The sequence below is a fragment of the Cardiocondyla obscurior genome, linkage group LG01 (genome assembly GCF_019399895.1).
Source record: "Cardiocondyla obscurior isolate alpha-2009 linkage group LG01, Cobs3.1, whole genome shotgun sequence".
Lineage (NCBI taxonomy): Eukaryota > Metazoa > Arthropoda > Insecta > Hymenoptera > Formicidae > Cardiocondyla > Cardiocondyla obscurior.
This window is the reverse complement of record NC_091864.1, coordinates 7,973,605-7,985,889: the sequence shown is the minus strand read 5'-3', so window position 1 is coordinate 7,985,889 and position 12,285 is coordinate 7,973,605. Positions and strand designations below refer to the sequence as shown.

Sequence of the window (12,285 nt, the reverse complement as noted above, 5' to 3'; positions counted from 1 at the left end):
GCTCCCGCGGAGAAAACCATCTTTTATCGAATCCGAAAAACGAGTTTTATCTCGAGGTTTCCCTTTTTGCGTCCTTGACCATTCTAAGTTGGGAACGGATATATAAGGAGACAATGGATTCTGCGATTCAATATATGTCATGCAAAAAGTCACGTGAAACGAAGTTCAGAGATACACCTCGATAACTCGATGATGGACAGTCAGAAACATCGATTCTTCCCTCTTTTATCGGGAAAACAATTTTTTTTTTCTTTTTTTTTTCTAATATTTTTATTTGTTTTGTTTTATAATTATATCCGAAGAATTTTAAATGTCTTGATCTTCGATAAAAAATAAAGGGAGAACGCGCCAATTTCTCCTAAGGCATCGTATTAATTTGCCTGAAAATCGTCTCCATTCTCTTAAAAAAAAAAAAAAAAAAAAAGAAGAAGAAAAAAAAAATTCCACGGAACGCTTTTAACTTTAGGAAAAACACGATATATCTTGCGACACTCGACGCGAGAGAAAAATTTTACACTCCGCGACTTTAGTAATTCAAGAGCCTATATTTCACAGACAATTTCACATTTGAAATATCCGAATTTTTAATGTAATTGACATTCGGAATCGCCTGGCTGGCTGACTGTGAGATTGCAGAGAATTAACCGTGAATTAATAGTCTGAATATTTTTATAAAAAAAAAAAGAAAAAAAGAAATAAATCGACGCCGAAATCGGACAGAATGTGCCGCGAAAGGGAGCGCGAGGCGCTTTTCTGCGAAGGGAGCGGAGAGAGAAGGGTGTTCCCTATGTATTATATGTGTACGCGTCTGGTGTATCGATCGGCGTATCTTCGTCGTGCTGAATTAAACATATCCGAGTCCGGGTAAGACGACATCGGTTGTCCTATAACTCGATGAGCTTTAACGCGAGAAATAAGACGCGCGACGCGAACTTGAAAGCCGATACAGTCGTCCGTGGAAACGGGCGGCAACAACCAACCCTCGAGCTCGCCCCCGTCCACGCCGAAGTAAGTTGCATCGCGGGCAATGTTATCTTCGCCAATGGTTGCCGCGAAGGTAAATGTCAACGACGTTATTGACAGATAAAGTGCATCCGACGTGGCGCAAACGTATCGCGCGCTGGAACTCATCTCGGTCGCGGCGAGGATCTCGCAGCGGTCGCGAGAAATTCCCATCGCGGGTAAAACCCGAGTATTTTTTCGCAAAACGACATTAGTTATTTAAATTGAACGTATTAATGTTATCGTAACCCACTATCCTATTTCCTTTGCGGCGTACTGCGCATGCAATTTAACAAGCGACGGTATTTTAACGAGCAACGTTGCGATGAATATCTTTATCACAATGTTCGATAACTTATCTGCATTATTCTCTCGGCAGCGTTTACCCGCGCACATAAATTGAAATCAACATGCATGCGGCCAATGTAATGCCGGGGCATATATACGTGAAAACATATTATTTACGTTGAATTTTATTAACAGTATGCTAACGGGGGCACTTGGTTTTTGTCATTTCTAAGTCATTTACGGCGCGCGTAAATACCGAAATTTTGTATTGAGGAAAAATTCGAAAAATGTTCTCGTTTTTTTTTCTTTTTGTTTGAAAAACCAAACGACGCGTAGCGCACAAGATAGAAAAGTTGGCAATCGCGGGTCAGTTTAAATATTGGAGCGGTTCTTGGCTCCAAAACGGACAAACGCGCGTTTTATTATTCCCGTGATATTTCGAAAAACTAGAATTGATACGTCAGAGAGCTCAGATCAGAGCTCAATGTTCCACATTACTTACGAGGATAATGAGTTTTTTGAGCAAGAAGGCCAGGAATTCGGTATAATCATGCAAAAATGAACGAATATGGAACGTGGCACAGATAAATATCATTAACGGGAAAGTTGGTACGAGCAGCTTGCCAAATTCTGCTTCTTCTAAGTCTTCTTGTCGAGCACTCGATGAGTCAAGTCGATGAAGAGGTTTAATTAATTGATTGTTAAAATTAAATAATTAATTATCATATACGCGCTTACGGTGTTTCTCGTAAAATCGTATCGCGGGGAATTGACATTTGTAGAATGATTTGGATCTCTCAGCGAGAGCAGCGTCTAGATGATAAAGTAATATTTCGAAGGAAATTGTACTCCACGTCTCCGTAATTTCTCGCTACAAGAATAAAGTCGAGAACCGCTACTTTTAGTCCCCCGTTTTGCGACCCGAGACCACGGAAGGTCAATACAAGTTTAGTTTCAGTGGTTCTGGCGCGTGTTGGGATCAACTCCCAAAAATCATGCCAAAAGCGGTTCACGTCGTCTAGCAAACTTGCTCGAATATGCATTCGCCATTCGAAATTTAAATTGCTCAATTAACATACGAATCACACCTCAACGATCACAATGGTGCTTGATCTGGAAGGATTACGCCGCGAAAGCCAGCTATCGGTATTTTAATGTCAGATACGCATAAATTCTGTCGATAAGAATATAACGCGCGTAAGTAATCCAAAAAAAATAAAATAAAATAAAAATGCACGTTTCAAAGTGTCTTGCATATAGCATTTGCCGTTCAATTCTTAATACCGCGATGACACTCTTCCGCTCCTCAAACATTTTTTTACTCAAAAATTGAAAAATTTCACGTATTGACGCATCGCGTCGCTCTGTAAAGAAAACATTCTATTTATCAAATTTTTTTTTCCCACGTGCAAACCGCTTGACCTGAATCCTATTTCGCGAAACAACTTTTTAATTTTTTTTTTTTATTTTTTTTTCTTCTGCTTTGTACTATTTTTCTCCACATAATACTGTTTTGCATCTTGACTTGTAAATGAAAATTAGAAAGTGTAAACTGAAAAAGTGAAAATAATTACCATCAACTTGACCAACAAAATTTTATATTGCATTTTTTCGTTAAAAATGGAAATATGTCTCTCTCATTCTTTTTTTTTTCTTTTTTCTACAGTAAATACAAATTCCCTCTCATTAACAAAAGTTAATAACTTTTCTTGGTAAAGTTATTGTCATGGTAAAATGCAAATTTTTTCGCTGGAGTTGTGAATAATATTACAGACCCGCTGACCAGCAAGAACCTCGCGCGCAATATTTGACCACATTAATTTTGTGACGGAGTAGTAATGATCAAAACATTGTCAAGCAGAAATTGTTAATTAATCGTCAAATACGTTTTACGTTTTAACATGGGCATTTTAACGCGCTAGATATTAAACAATTGTTCTAAACCAAAAAGGTGAAGGAAAAATTCGCCGCGTTTTCGACGACGTGGAAATTAAAATCGACGGATCCGTCTCGGCTATCGCGTTAAAGATTAACTGCGATACGCCCCGTGATTGCGCAATGGTGTAATCTAGTCGGGAAACAAGCAACGCCTGCATCTTATTTATCATAGAGAATATTAAAATCGTTTCGCTGAATATTCCCGTTGTCAATAAAACCGCGTTATCGATGCGGCTTACTGTCGGATTGAAATCCGAGATCACCAATATAGCGCCTATTATTCGCAGTCAGAATTGTAATTGCAATCTGAACTTCGCCGACTCGATCTCGCATGGCCGACTGCAATCTGTCGTCAGGCCTCGGCCTCCACGAGTAGGCTAAGTTCCCGCAAGGGCACGGCATCGATAGCTCTGCGTCATCACAAAATGCGGAGTAAGAGCGCGATCTAATTTTCTTTTTTGTCACGGTGAACAAGAGAGCCGCGAGGAGTCTCGCGTCGCTTCCTCGTTGTAATCCCCCCGGAAACCACTCCAACGGATCCGTATATCGCGACTGTAAATCGCGTACTCGCTCTCCCGATTTACGTTCCCCGATAGAAGCGTAGGAGCTTCTCTCCTCCTGGCCTGTGACTATAAAATTTGAATAAAGCCATTCGTAAATTGCGCGCAGCCTTCCCGCCCGACTTAGCGCATTCGACTAAAAGCGCGGAGGAGAGGAGGCGAGGGTGTAAGAAGAAGAATAGCCAAGTGGAGGGCGGGCTGTCCGTGTAGTTCAAGGGGCAAACGTATACGGCGGGTGTGCGAGCGCTCCGAAAAGATTCGAGCGATAAGGCTGAGGAACCCCCTTCGGATCGGGACGCTATGGCGACGGAAACACGCTCGTAGGGTGGAAACACGCACTGCGTAGAAAGCCAACCCCTCTATCTCGGGACCGTTGCCGTGTCTGGTTCCACGAACGAAAACTAGGTCACCGGTCACGTACACTCGTACTCTCGCGCGAGCTGGAGACTAGGAGTCTCGTGTGCGCGCACGCGCGCGTACACGTGTAAGTAGCCGCGAATCTACGTGTATACACGTCTCGCCACCAGTTCTCACCCTGTAGCACGTCCGGGATGCGCGACGTCAATCCTCGTGCGTCCGGGTAGGGCACCGCGGCGCGTGGTACGAACGGGGGCAAGCGGGGTCCTCGATATCGAAATTCCTGCCGCGATATATCGTAACGATGAAACCGGGATCGAGATCGAAAGAGGAGAGGCGAGGTAGAGCAAACTTTCGAAGCCGAATTAGATTTAAACGACAGTTTAATACCGACCCGAATTTACAGTAATGGCGTCTCGTGACTGGCACGAATCTCCGCGTAACAGTTTTAATCAGTATATCCCTCTGTCTCCCATCATCCACCGCCCTCCCTCTCCCACCCCCTTACCCTCTTTTCCGCCCAATCGACACTCTTATCGGATTTTCTTTGAAATCGGTTATGTACTTTCTTCGGCGTATGACCTATTTAGCGGAGCTGTATTTAATTTTCTGGAAATCCGATTGCAAATATAATTTAACGGTATCGTAAGGGGACAAGATTCATCGGGCTTGGTCAATGTAGCTTCGCCGCGAAGAAATTTTCAATTATAAAAATTAATATGCGAATTAAAATTTTACGGTATTAATTAGGATAAATAAATTTTAAATATATTTGCAAAAGATGCATCGCCACGTTAAATTGTTAAGACGTTTCACCGACTAGTCAACAAATTATACACGATTAATCTAATGGAAATAACTCATGATCTTTATTTGTTTCTGAATATTCGAATTATATTATAATTTCTCGCATTAGCGGCTTCAAATAACTGAGTTCATGTAATGTTCACGTGCACGATCAGCAGGTCGACCGAACATTAGCGTGTATTTCTGTTTTTATACACTAAACATCAAATATAGATGTAATAATACTAACGTGTTCGTTATATTCAAAATTCTTCTCCAAATTATTTTCTCAATAATTCTCTCTCGTCACATATGAATAAATTTAATAATTTACTGCAAAAAAAAAAAGAAAAAAAAATACATTTGGCAAACGCATCTCAATAAACTTCAGTAAAACAAATGCAAAATATATCATTAATCTTTAATGCGATAGTCGAGACGGATCCGTCGATTTTAATTTGCACGTCGTCGAAAACGCGGCGAATTTTTCCTTCACTTTTTTGGTTTAGAACAATTGTTTAATATCGAGCGCGTTAAAAATCGCTGTTTAAGTTTTGTGAACGGCACAGTACGTGCCTACGTTATAATTATATTTTTCAATTATCGATTAAGCCTTCTTAGCGCAATCTAACGCAATAATTATTTAAAAACAATTAAATAAAAAAAAGCAATAATAATAAAAATGGTGAGACGACTTACCAGAATACGTCCAGTGGTGGTTTGCCCAGAAATTAGCTCGCCGGCCCAATCCTTGGCCTCGGTCATAAAAGTCCCCTCGAACTCCTTGCCCTGGCGGGCCGTTTTCTGCTCCTTCTGCTTCGGGTCATTTGGGGCGAGCTCGGGCTCCTTGCGACAGCAGACAACGGCAAGCGCACGCCAGAGGAGTACGATCAGCAGCCCGGCGAGGAAGGTGAAGATGCTCGATAGAAGGAAGCACCACCATTTCCGCTCCTTGAGGCAGCCGTCTACCGGGGGCTGCACGGTCGTCCCTTCGGTCGTCATCCCGGCGGATCTCTGCTGCCCCCGGGTCACACATTCACCGGCGACTATCACAATCGCAAGCGGCAGCTGCGGCGGCCAATAGGACGCACTTTATACGCTTCATAATTGTGCGCCGCCTCCGGGGAATGCGCGACACGCGCTGATAAGGCCCGTGCACGGCCTGCTCCGCGCCCTCGCGGCACACAACCACCGCGAACTTTCTTCCTCTCCGCTCCCCCCTTTGTCCCTTTTCGCAAAATAAGTGTGCGCTGAATTACCACTAAAGAAGAAAACCAACTCCGAACTGCTTCCCTGCCACGCACACTTGCTGGCACCTGGAGCCCTTCTTCCACTCTCACCCCGTCGACTCTCTTCCGCCCTCTCTCTTCACCGTCACCAGTTACTTTTCCTTTCTCTCTCTCTCTCTCTCTCTCTCTCTCTCTCTCTCTCTCTCTCTCTCTCTCTCTCTCTCTCTCTCTCTCTCTCTCTCTCTCTCTCTCTCTCTCCCTCTCTCCCTCTCTCTCTCTCTTTCTCTCTCTTTCTCACTTTCTACCTCTATAAAAATCGTTTCTTCGATAATGTCCGTGTCCGTCTGCTCCGGGAATCACTCCTCCTGCTTACCCGCAAGCTTCGTTTACTCGATCACTCGATCAACGCACTACTGTCCGACTAGAGATCGTGCCACAAGTTTATCGCGACGGCGGACGTCGATATCTCCACGGGGGAGGGGGGAAACTCGGGGAAAGCACTGAGTTCCGAACACGGCGTCCTTGGCGAGAACCCGTTTTCTCGTCACCAGGCCGCGCAGCAACCAGCCGCCTGAATCAAAGCCAAGCTCGACGATCCTGACGGTTCCCGGAGGTCTTGCGCCGTGTTGATTCGTTTCTCACCACCCTCGGCGGCAGCCGCTGCCGCCGCCGCCGTTGATGCCGCAGGTGTGCGTCCGCTTCCAGTCGAGGTCCGTGATCGAGAAAGAGACGGCCCGGGGCGACGGTGGGAAACGCAGGCAACGGGGTCACGAGCTCACGATGCACCAGCTTTTACCGCGTGTCACATACGCGCGGCCCGCACGAATGCACAAAAGTACGCGAGAGACGAGTTCTTCCAGCCGCTCGTATTCACGTGCACCTTCCTCTTCCTCTCGGGTATCTATCCGCGCGCGTGCACGTACACGGCTGCATATAACGTATGCAACGGCACGCGTTTTACTTCCTCCCTTTTCGTATCTCGTTCGAGTGACGACTGCTGAGCGCGAGGTCGCGGGTCGACGGCGAAACGCGAGGCGAAACGCGAAGCTAAACTCGACGCGAAACGACGCGCGGCAAACAGTGCGAACGGTCGTTTTTTTTTCTCTTTTACTTTCTTCCGCCTTTTCCTCTTTTCCTTTTCTTCTTTCTTTTTCTTTTATTTCTTTTCTTTATTCTTCCGCGCCTCCCCTTTTCCCGTTCTCGCCCTTGTATCTGCGACAGCGCGCGCTCGTTCCTCTTAACCTAATCGGCTGAGCACTACCGACGGCGACGGCGACGACGACGACGAGGACGACCGAGTGTCCCGACGACCATACCACTGCTCTACAGCAATCAATACGCAACAATGGACCAGGACCAATAAGCTCGGAGCTTTTCCTGACGTAGACGCACGCTCTCTCGCTCGCGACCTATCCCCTTCCATCCCTACGCGGTTAAAATAATACCGGCGCAGTGCAGGCGGTGGCGTTGCGCGCGGCTGCGCCAAAACTGGCACGACTACTTGCGGATGTAACGCGGGGGTTGCTTGCGTGGTGTCTAACGAGGACGTACGCGCCGGGGCGCGCGATTATTCAACCGTCAGATTTGCATCCTAAAGAACGAAATTCCAGCCGTTCCCCAAAATCCCGCTCGTTATCAAAGTCATTACCGCGTTCCTGAAAGAAAGATAAAAAAAAAAAATTAGAAAACTTGTACTTTCAAAAACGAAGTAATAACAAATTAATATTAGACTGAATATTGAATAGATTATGCTGAAATATTCACTTGATTTACCGACTCTCTAGGGCGATAATCGAGGCTTCTGGCTTCAGAATTAGACTGCACTTTATTGTTTTGGGAGATAGATCTGCCGCGGTGTATCGAGAGGCTGTCCGTGAGCTCGCCAAACTTGAAATAATTGCAATAAAATTAAATTTCGCATTTTTTTTTTGTTGCAATAAAAAGAAAGAGCACAATGAAGTACGTATCGGAAGCGAACCTTTCGGGGAAGCGAGCTCCATCGATTCTAACGATTAAATTGTGATCGTACATTAATCAGTGGCGTAATCTGTTACAAGTAGACGAGTAATAAGACTCACTGTTGTTTGAATCGAATTATTAGCAATCGAGAATCCACGTATCAACGATCAGTAATCAGCGTAACGTTATAAAAATTTTTATTTTACTGTAGCCGCGAAGTGAGCGATCGCAATAGATAGAGAAAGGCCGCCGAAATAGCTCACGTTCCGAATAAAGCCCACGTGGCGACACCTAGACGTGGAACAAGTTATTACGACCTACGCCCACGAAGTTTTTAATAAACGACAATGATACCTTGCTGTTTTAATTCGAAACTTAATTCTAGCGTCGAGTTCACGTTTTATTTATCGCTAAGGCTCCGACCTGCGAGCCGCGATTACGTTGACCCGAAATCTGATATCGAATATGTACGAAAGAGAAGCCTTCGTGGACGGGCTTTGATTTTTTCTATAGTTTAGCCTCCAGTTAAATTAATCAAACCCTGGTTCGAGTAGACCTAACGATAGTAAATATACATACGTATAGAATAACGTTCTGATCTTATTAGATTTCGGAAAATCCAAAGCGAAAGCGTTATTTTATATACATTTGCCGATACTTTTTATTAACGCGGGAATAACGCACCTCGTCATACGTGCTTCCGCGACAAAAATGAAACGATCGGGACACATCGACGATGACCGTTCCTTCCAGCTCTCGCAACAGCTGATCCGCGCCGTTCTCCCGTTTCGCTCGCTTGAAAACGCCAACGCCGCGCGTCCTTCGTACGAGCTGGTACCGCGCAGCACCCGCGGCCATTTGTCGACCGAGAGAGTCTAACCTACAATCAGAAGATGTGCGTGTGCCGTTGGGGGTGTTTCTCTGACGCGTGTGCTACGCCGAGGAATCGCGCGAGGGTCGTACTCGGCGACGCGTGAATTTATCTCGGGCACCGCTCGTGGTGGGATGCGAGACCTGTCACAGCTGTCACAGGTCACAACTGTCACCTGATAATCGAGATCACGAGTCGCCAGAAGGCACGCGATAGAGCTCGAGCTGAACGATATTTATTTTTCCTTCGCGGCGACAGCGGCTGCAGCCAACGGGCTCCCTTCTCGAAGGTACGTGTCTTCGTTTTATCTTCAATCGACATTCCGTAGCCAGAAAGTAAGAGAGAGAGAGATAGAGATAGAATGACGCGGACGTTGAGTGCCATTCCTATGATATCATCGCCGTGAAGCCACGCTCGCGTTATGCAATACGCGAGACTAGTCTGGCTCGTATTAAGACCTTTGTTTACTCCGCTAGGTGAAGCGACGCCTCCACCACGTCTCTCCCCCACGTGCGCCTGTGAAGATCGCGGTGCCGAGCATATGTGCGGAGTTCTGAGGCTCGGCGTGAAGTAGTTCTTGTCTCAGTTGTTATGAGTGCTGAGGATAACTGACTAACAGGATTGTACACAAGTAACTATACGAACGACACGTTTATTTTAATTAAATTTTTAATAATTTTCTACATAGTCGTCTTCCACATTACAGGTACATCCAACAATGTCATCAATTAACAGTATTGACTCCCACGGGACACTACAGTGGGACATGATGGAACTGGCCCGTCACTTGCGGCAGGAAAGACTGTTCGTCAATTCCGAGCAGCAAAACCTGCAGACTCTTAACGAACGAGTGAGTAACGTTCATCACTAGATTTCAGAGACTGTTAATTGTAAATGAAAATATAGACTTGATTAATATGTATGTTAATGAGATTCTGTCGTGTCTAGGTCTTGTACGTCTCGTCGCAGTTAGCGCAGCAAGCGTGGATAACTGCTCAACAGAGGGTCAATCTGAATCGCTTGATAGTGGCGAGGCCAGATTGCACTCCGGCGTCGTGTTGCTTGAGAGCAAACGCATTGGAGAACTCGCATTTTATCGACGCGTACAAATATCTGCGCTACCAGGCGTGCCTGTCTTACGGGGAATTCTTGGGTGCGCTACGAAAGTCGCCTAAACTCTTAGCCTCGTGCCTGGTGGAAGGCGACAAAGTCATTCCAGAATCGATGCAGACTATTGTGCAATGCTTGGCTGCCGGATTATACGGCAGCTGTATATTGCCGGAGGACAAGAGCTTGGTTCTTCAGCTGCTGAGGCACCTCATGCTGCTGCAGATTATTCCGTCTGATAACCCACGAAGATTGCTCAGGCATGGCACATGCGCGTTTTCTAGATTTTATTCGATCTTTCACGAAAGCCTGTTTTCTGCGAAGCTCTTCTTAACGGCAGCTTTGCACAGCCCTATAGTGCAATTACTCATGGAGGACGAAATGTTTCTGGACATAGATCCGGACAAAGCGCCTATTAGATTCCCACCTGCGGAGAGATTGAAGAAATTCGGGAAGGAAGGCACGCCTGAATACCAAGCGAAGTTACAGCGTTACAGACTGTGGACAGTTAATTCTCTGTATCGCATAACGCAGAGATTCATCGTCAACATTCGCGAAACAATTCACTGCTTTCCTATGAGTGTCTGCTGGCTTGTAAGGCAAATGGCAGGACTTCTCAGCAAGAACGGAAATGTAGATCCAAAAGAAGTGCACGCAATGTGCACCGATCTTGTATTTACTTACTTTATTTGCCCCGCTATAGTTAATCCCGAGCCTTACGGCATTACGGATGCGCCGATAAGTTATGTCGCGAGGTTTAATTTAATGCAAGTCGGGCAAATCTTACAAATGCTTTCGTTGCAAAAGTATCAAAGTATCGACAACAAAGTTATTGATCTTTACAAAAAATTTGAGAAAGATTCAGTGTCTTCTATAATAGACTCGATGTTGGACGGCGCGACTGAGGAACTTGAAGAGGAACCAACGATAATTGACAATAATAAATTTCAAGGCCTGTCACGATCCGCAGCGTTGTTTACGGAAAGTGAGCTAAACTCCTTAATTACGTTTTTGAACACGATTGTTGGTGATAACGGTGGAGAAACAGTATCACATAATTCGTTTGATAGAAAACAATTAGCAGAAATGCTGTCGCAATTACCTTCGGGTTCGTTGCATAATAATAGACTAAGTAACGAATATTTGGACACACCCAGCAAACGAGGCGTCGCTGTAGGAAAAGGTATGTTATATAAATAATATAATAATTATATATGTATGTTCGAATTATTATAATTTTAAATATTTTTTTAACAGGAAAAGGACGTGGTATTAGAATGACCACATTTTCACCAAATGTAACAAACGAAGGCGGAGAAGAAGTTAACGGTACTGCTGCTCCTGAAGAGGAATCGTTGGATAAAAATTTTCAAGACGTGCTAGTCATACCTTTTGGTCCGACAATTGGAGAATCTGTAGGGCTACTCAGTGAACAAAAGGTATAATTACGTATTAATGTTAGAATTCTGAGGAAATACTAAATTTAAAAATTGTATTAAATTAATTGACGTTAACATTAAATAAAATCTGTTTAATTAATTTTTTCTTTTTTTAGGTTTTATGCATGGAGCTTCAAAGTAGTATGGAAAATGGACCTGTTACTTTGAATCTCCCTGATGACGCCCCTGATCATCCTAGACAAGAAAATAGCAACGGTGAACGCATCGAAACGCAGGAGAAGAGGACCCGATTTTCGTTATCGCATGACGAAGGTATATCAATTTCTCTGATACTGAATATACTATTTAATACTGCTTTTAATAATTTTTATAACGTATTTGTGTTTTTTAGAACTAACTAAACTTTACGTATAAATTTTTAAAAATAATTTTTTATTATTAATGTTAATATAAAGTTACGTATTACTTGGCTTTTATACACATCTACATTAATAAAAATAATTAGTATTGTTCGAAGGATCAATTGGGAATACGTCCGATAATTTAGAAGCTGTATCAGAAGCTGCTTCCAATCACAGTGTCGCTTCATCTTTGGAGTTAGAGACAGAAGATCAAAACGATAATCTCTCAGATATGGTATCCGCCAATGTGTCGGGTAGAGGAACCCCTAATATATCAGGTACATCAATTTAGTTTTCAAAGAATTCCCTTTTATTTATTTATTTAATTTTTTAATTTATATTAATTTTATTATTATTACTTTTTTTTATTTAGTGTAAGGAGTAATT

The 12,285-nt window shown here is 43.9% G+C and overlaps 2 protein-coding genes across 5 annotated transcripts in view; one reads left to right on the top strand and one right to left on the bottom strand.

Annotated features, from left to right (window-relative positions):
- Slo (calcium-activated potassium channel slo) overlaps positions 1-7,518 on the bottom strand; it is an 85,032-nt gene extending 77,514 nt beyond the window's left edge. For both annotated transcript variants that reach the window (XM_070665859.1, XM_070665852.1), the window contains exon 1: positions 5,631-7,518. In XM_070665859.1, the coding sequence (XP_070521960.1) occupies positions 5,631-5,933 (303 nt within the window). In that variant the 5' untranslated portion in view covers positions 5,934-7,518. The remainder of the gene's footprint in view (positions 1-5,630) is intronic.
- Positions 7,519-8,979: 1,461 nt separating this feature from the next.
- Positions 8,980-12,285, top strand: part of Gapvd1 (GTPase activating protein and VPS9 domains 1) — a 7,859-nt gene continuing 4,553 nt past the window's right edge. For 2 of the 3 annotated variants that reach the window (XM_070665844.1, XM_070665830.1), the window contains exons 1-7: positions 8,981-9,279; positions 9,467-9,621; positions 9,697-9,840; positions 9,939-11,280; positions 11,355-11,536; positions 11,653-11,809; positions 12,003-12,176. In XM_070665844.1, coding sequence (XP_070521945.1) covers positions 9,709-9,840; positions 9,939-11,280; positions 11,355-11,536; positions 11,653-11,809; positions 12,003-12,176 — 1,987 coding nt within the window. In that variant the 5' untranslated portion in view covers positions 8,981-9,279; positions 9,467-9,621; positions 9,697-9,708. Of the gene's footprint in view, positions 9,280-9,466; positions 9,622-9,696; positions 9,841-9,938; positions 11,281-11,354; positions 11,537-11,652; positions 11,810-12,002; positions 12,177-12,285 lie in introns of all 3 variants that reach the window. The other variant, XM_070665839.1, reaches the window with a different exon arrangement.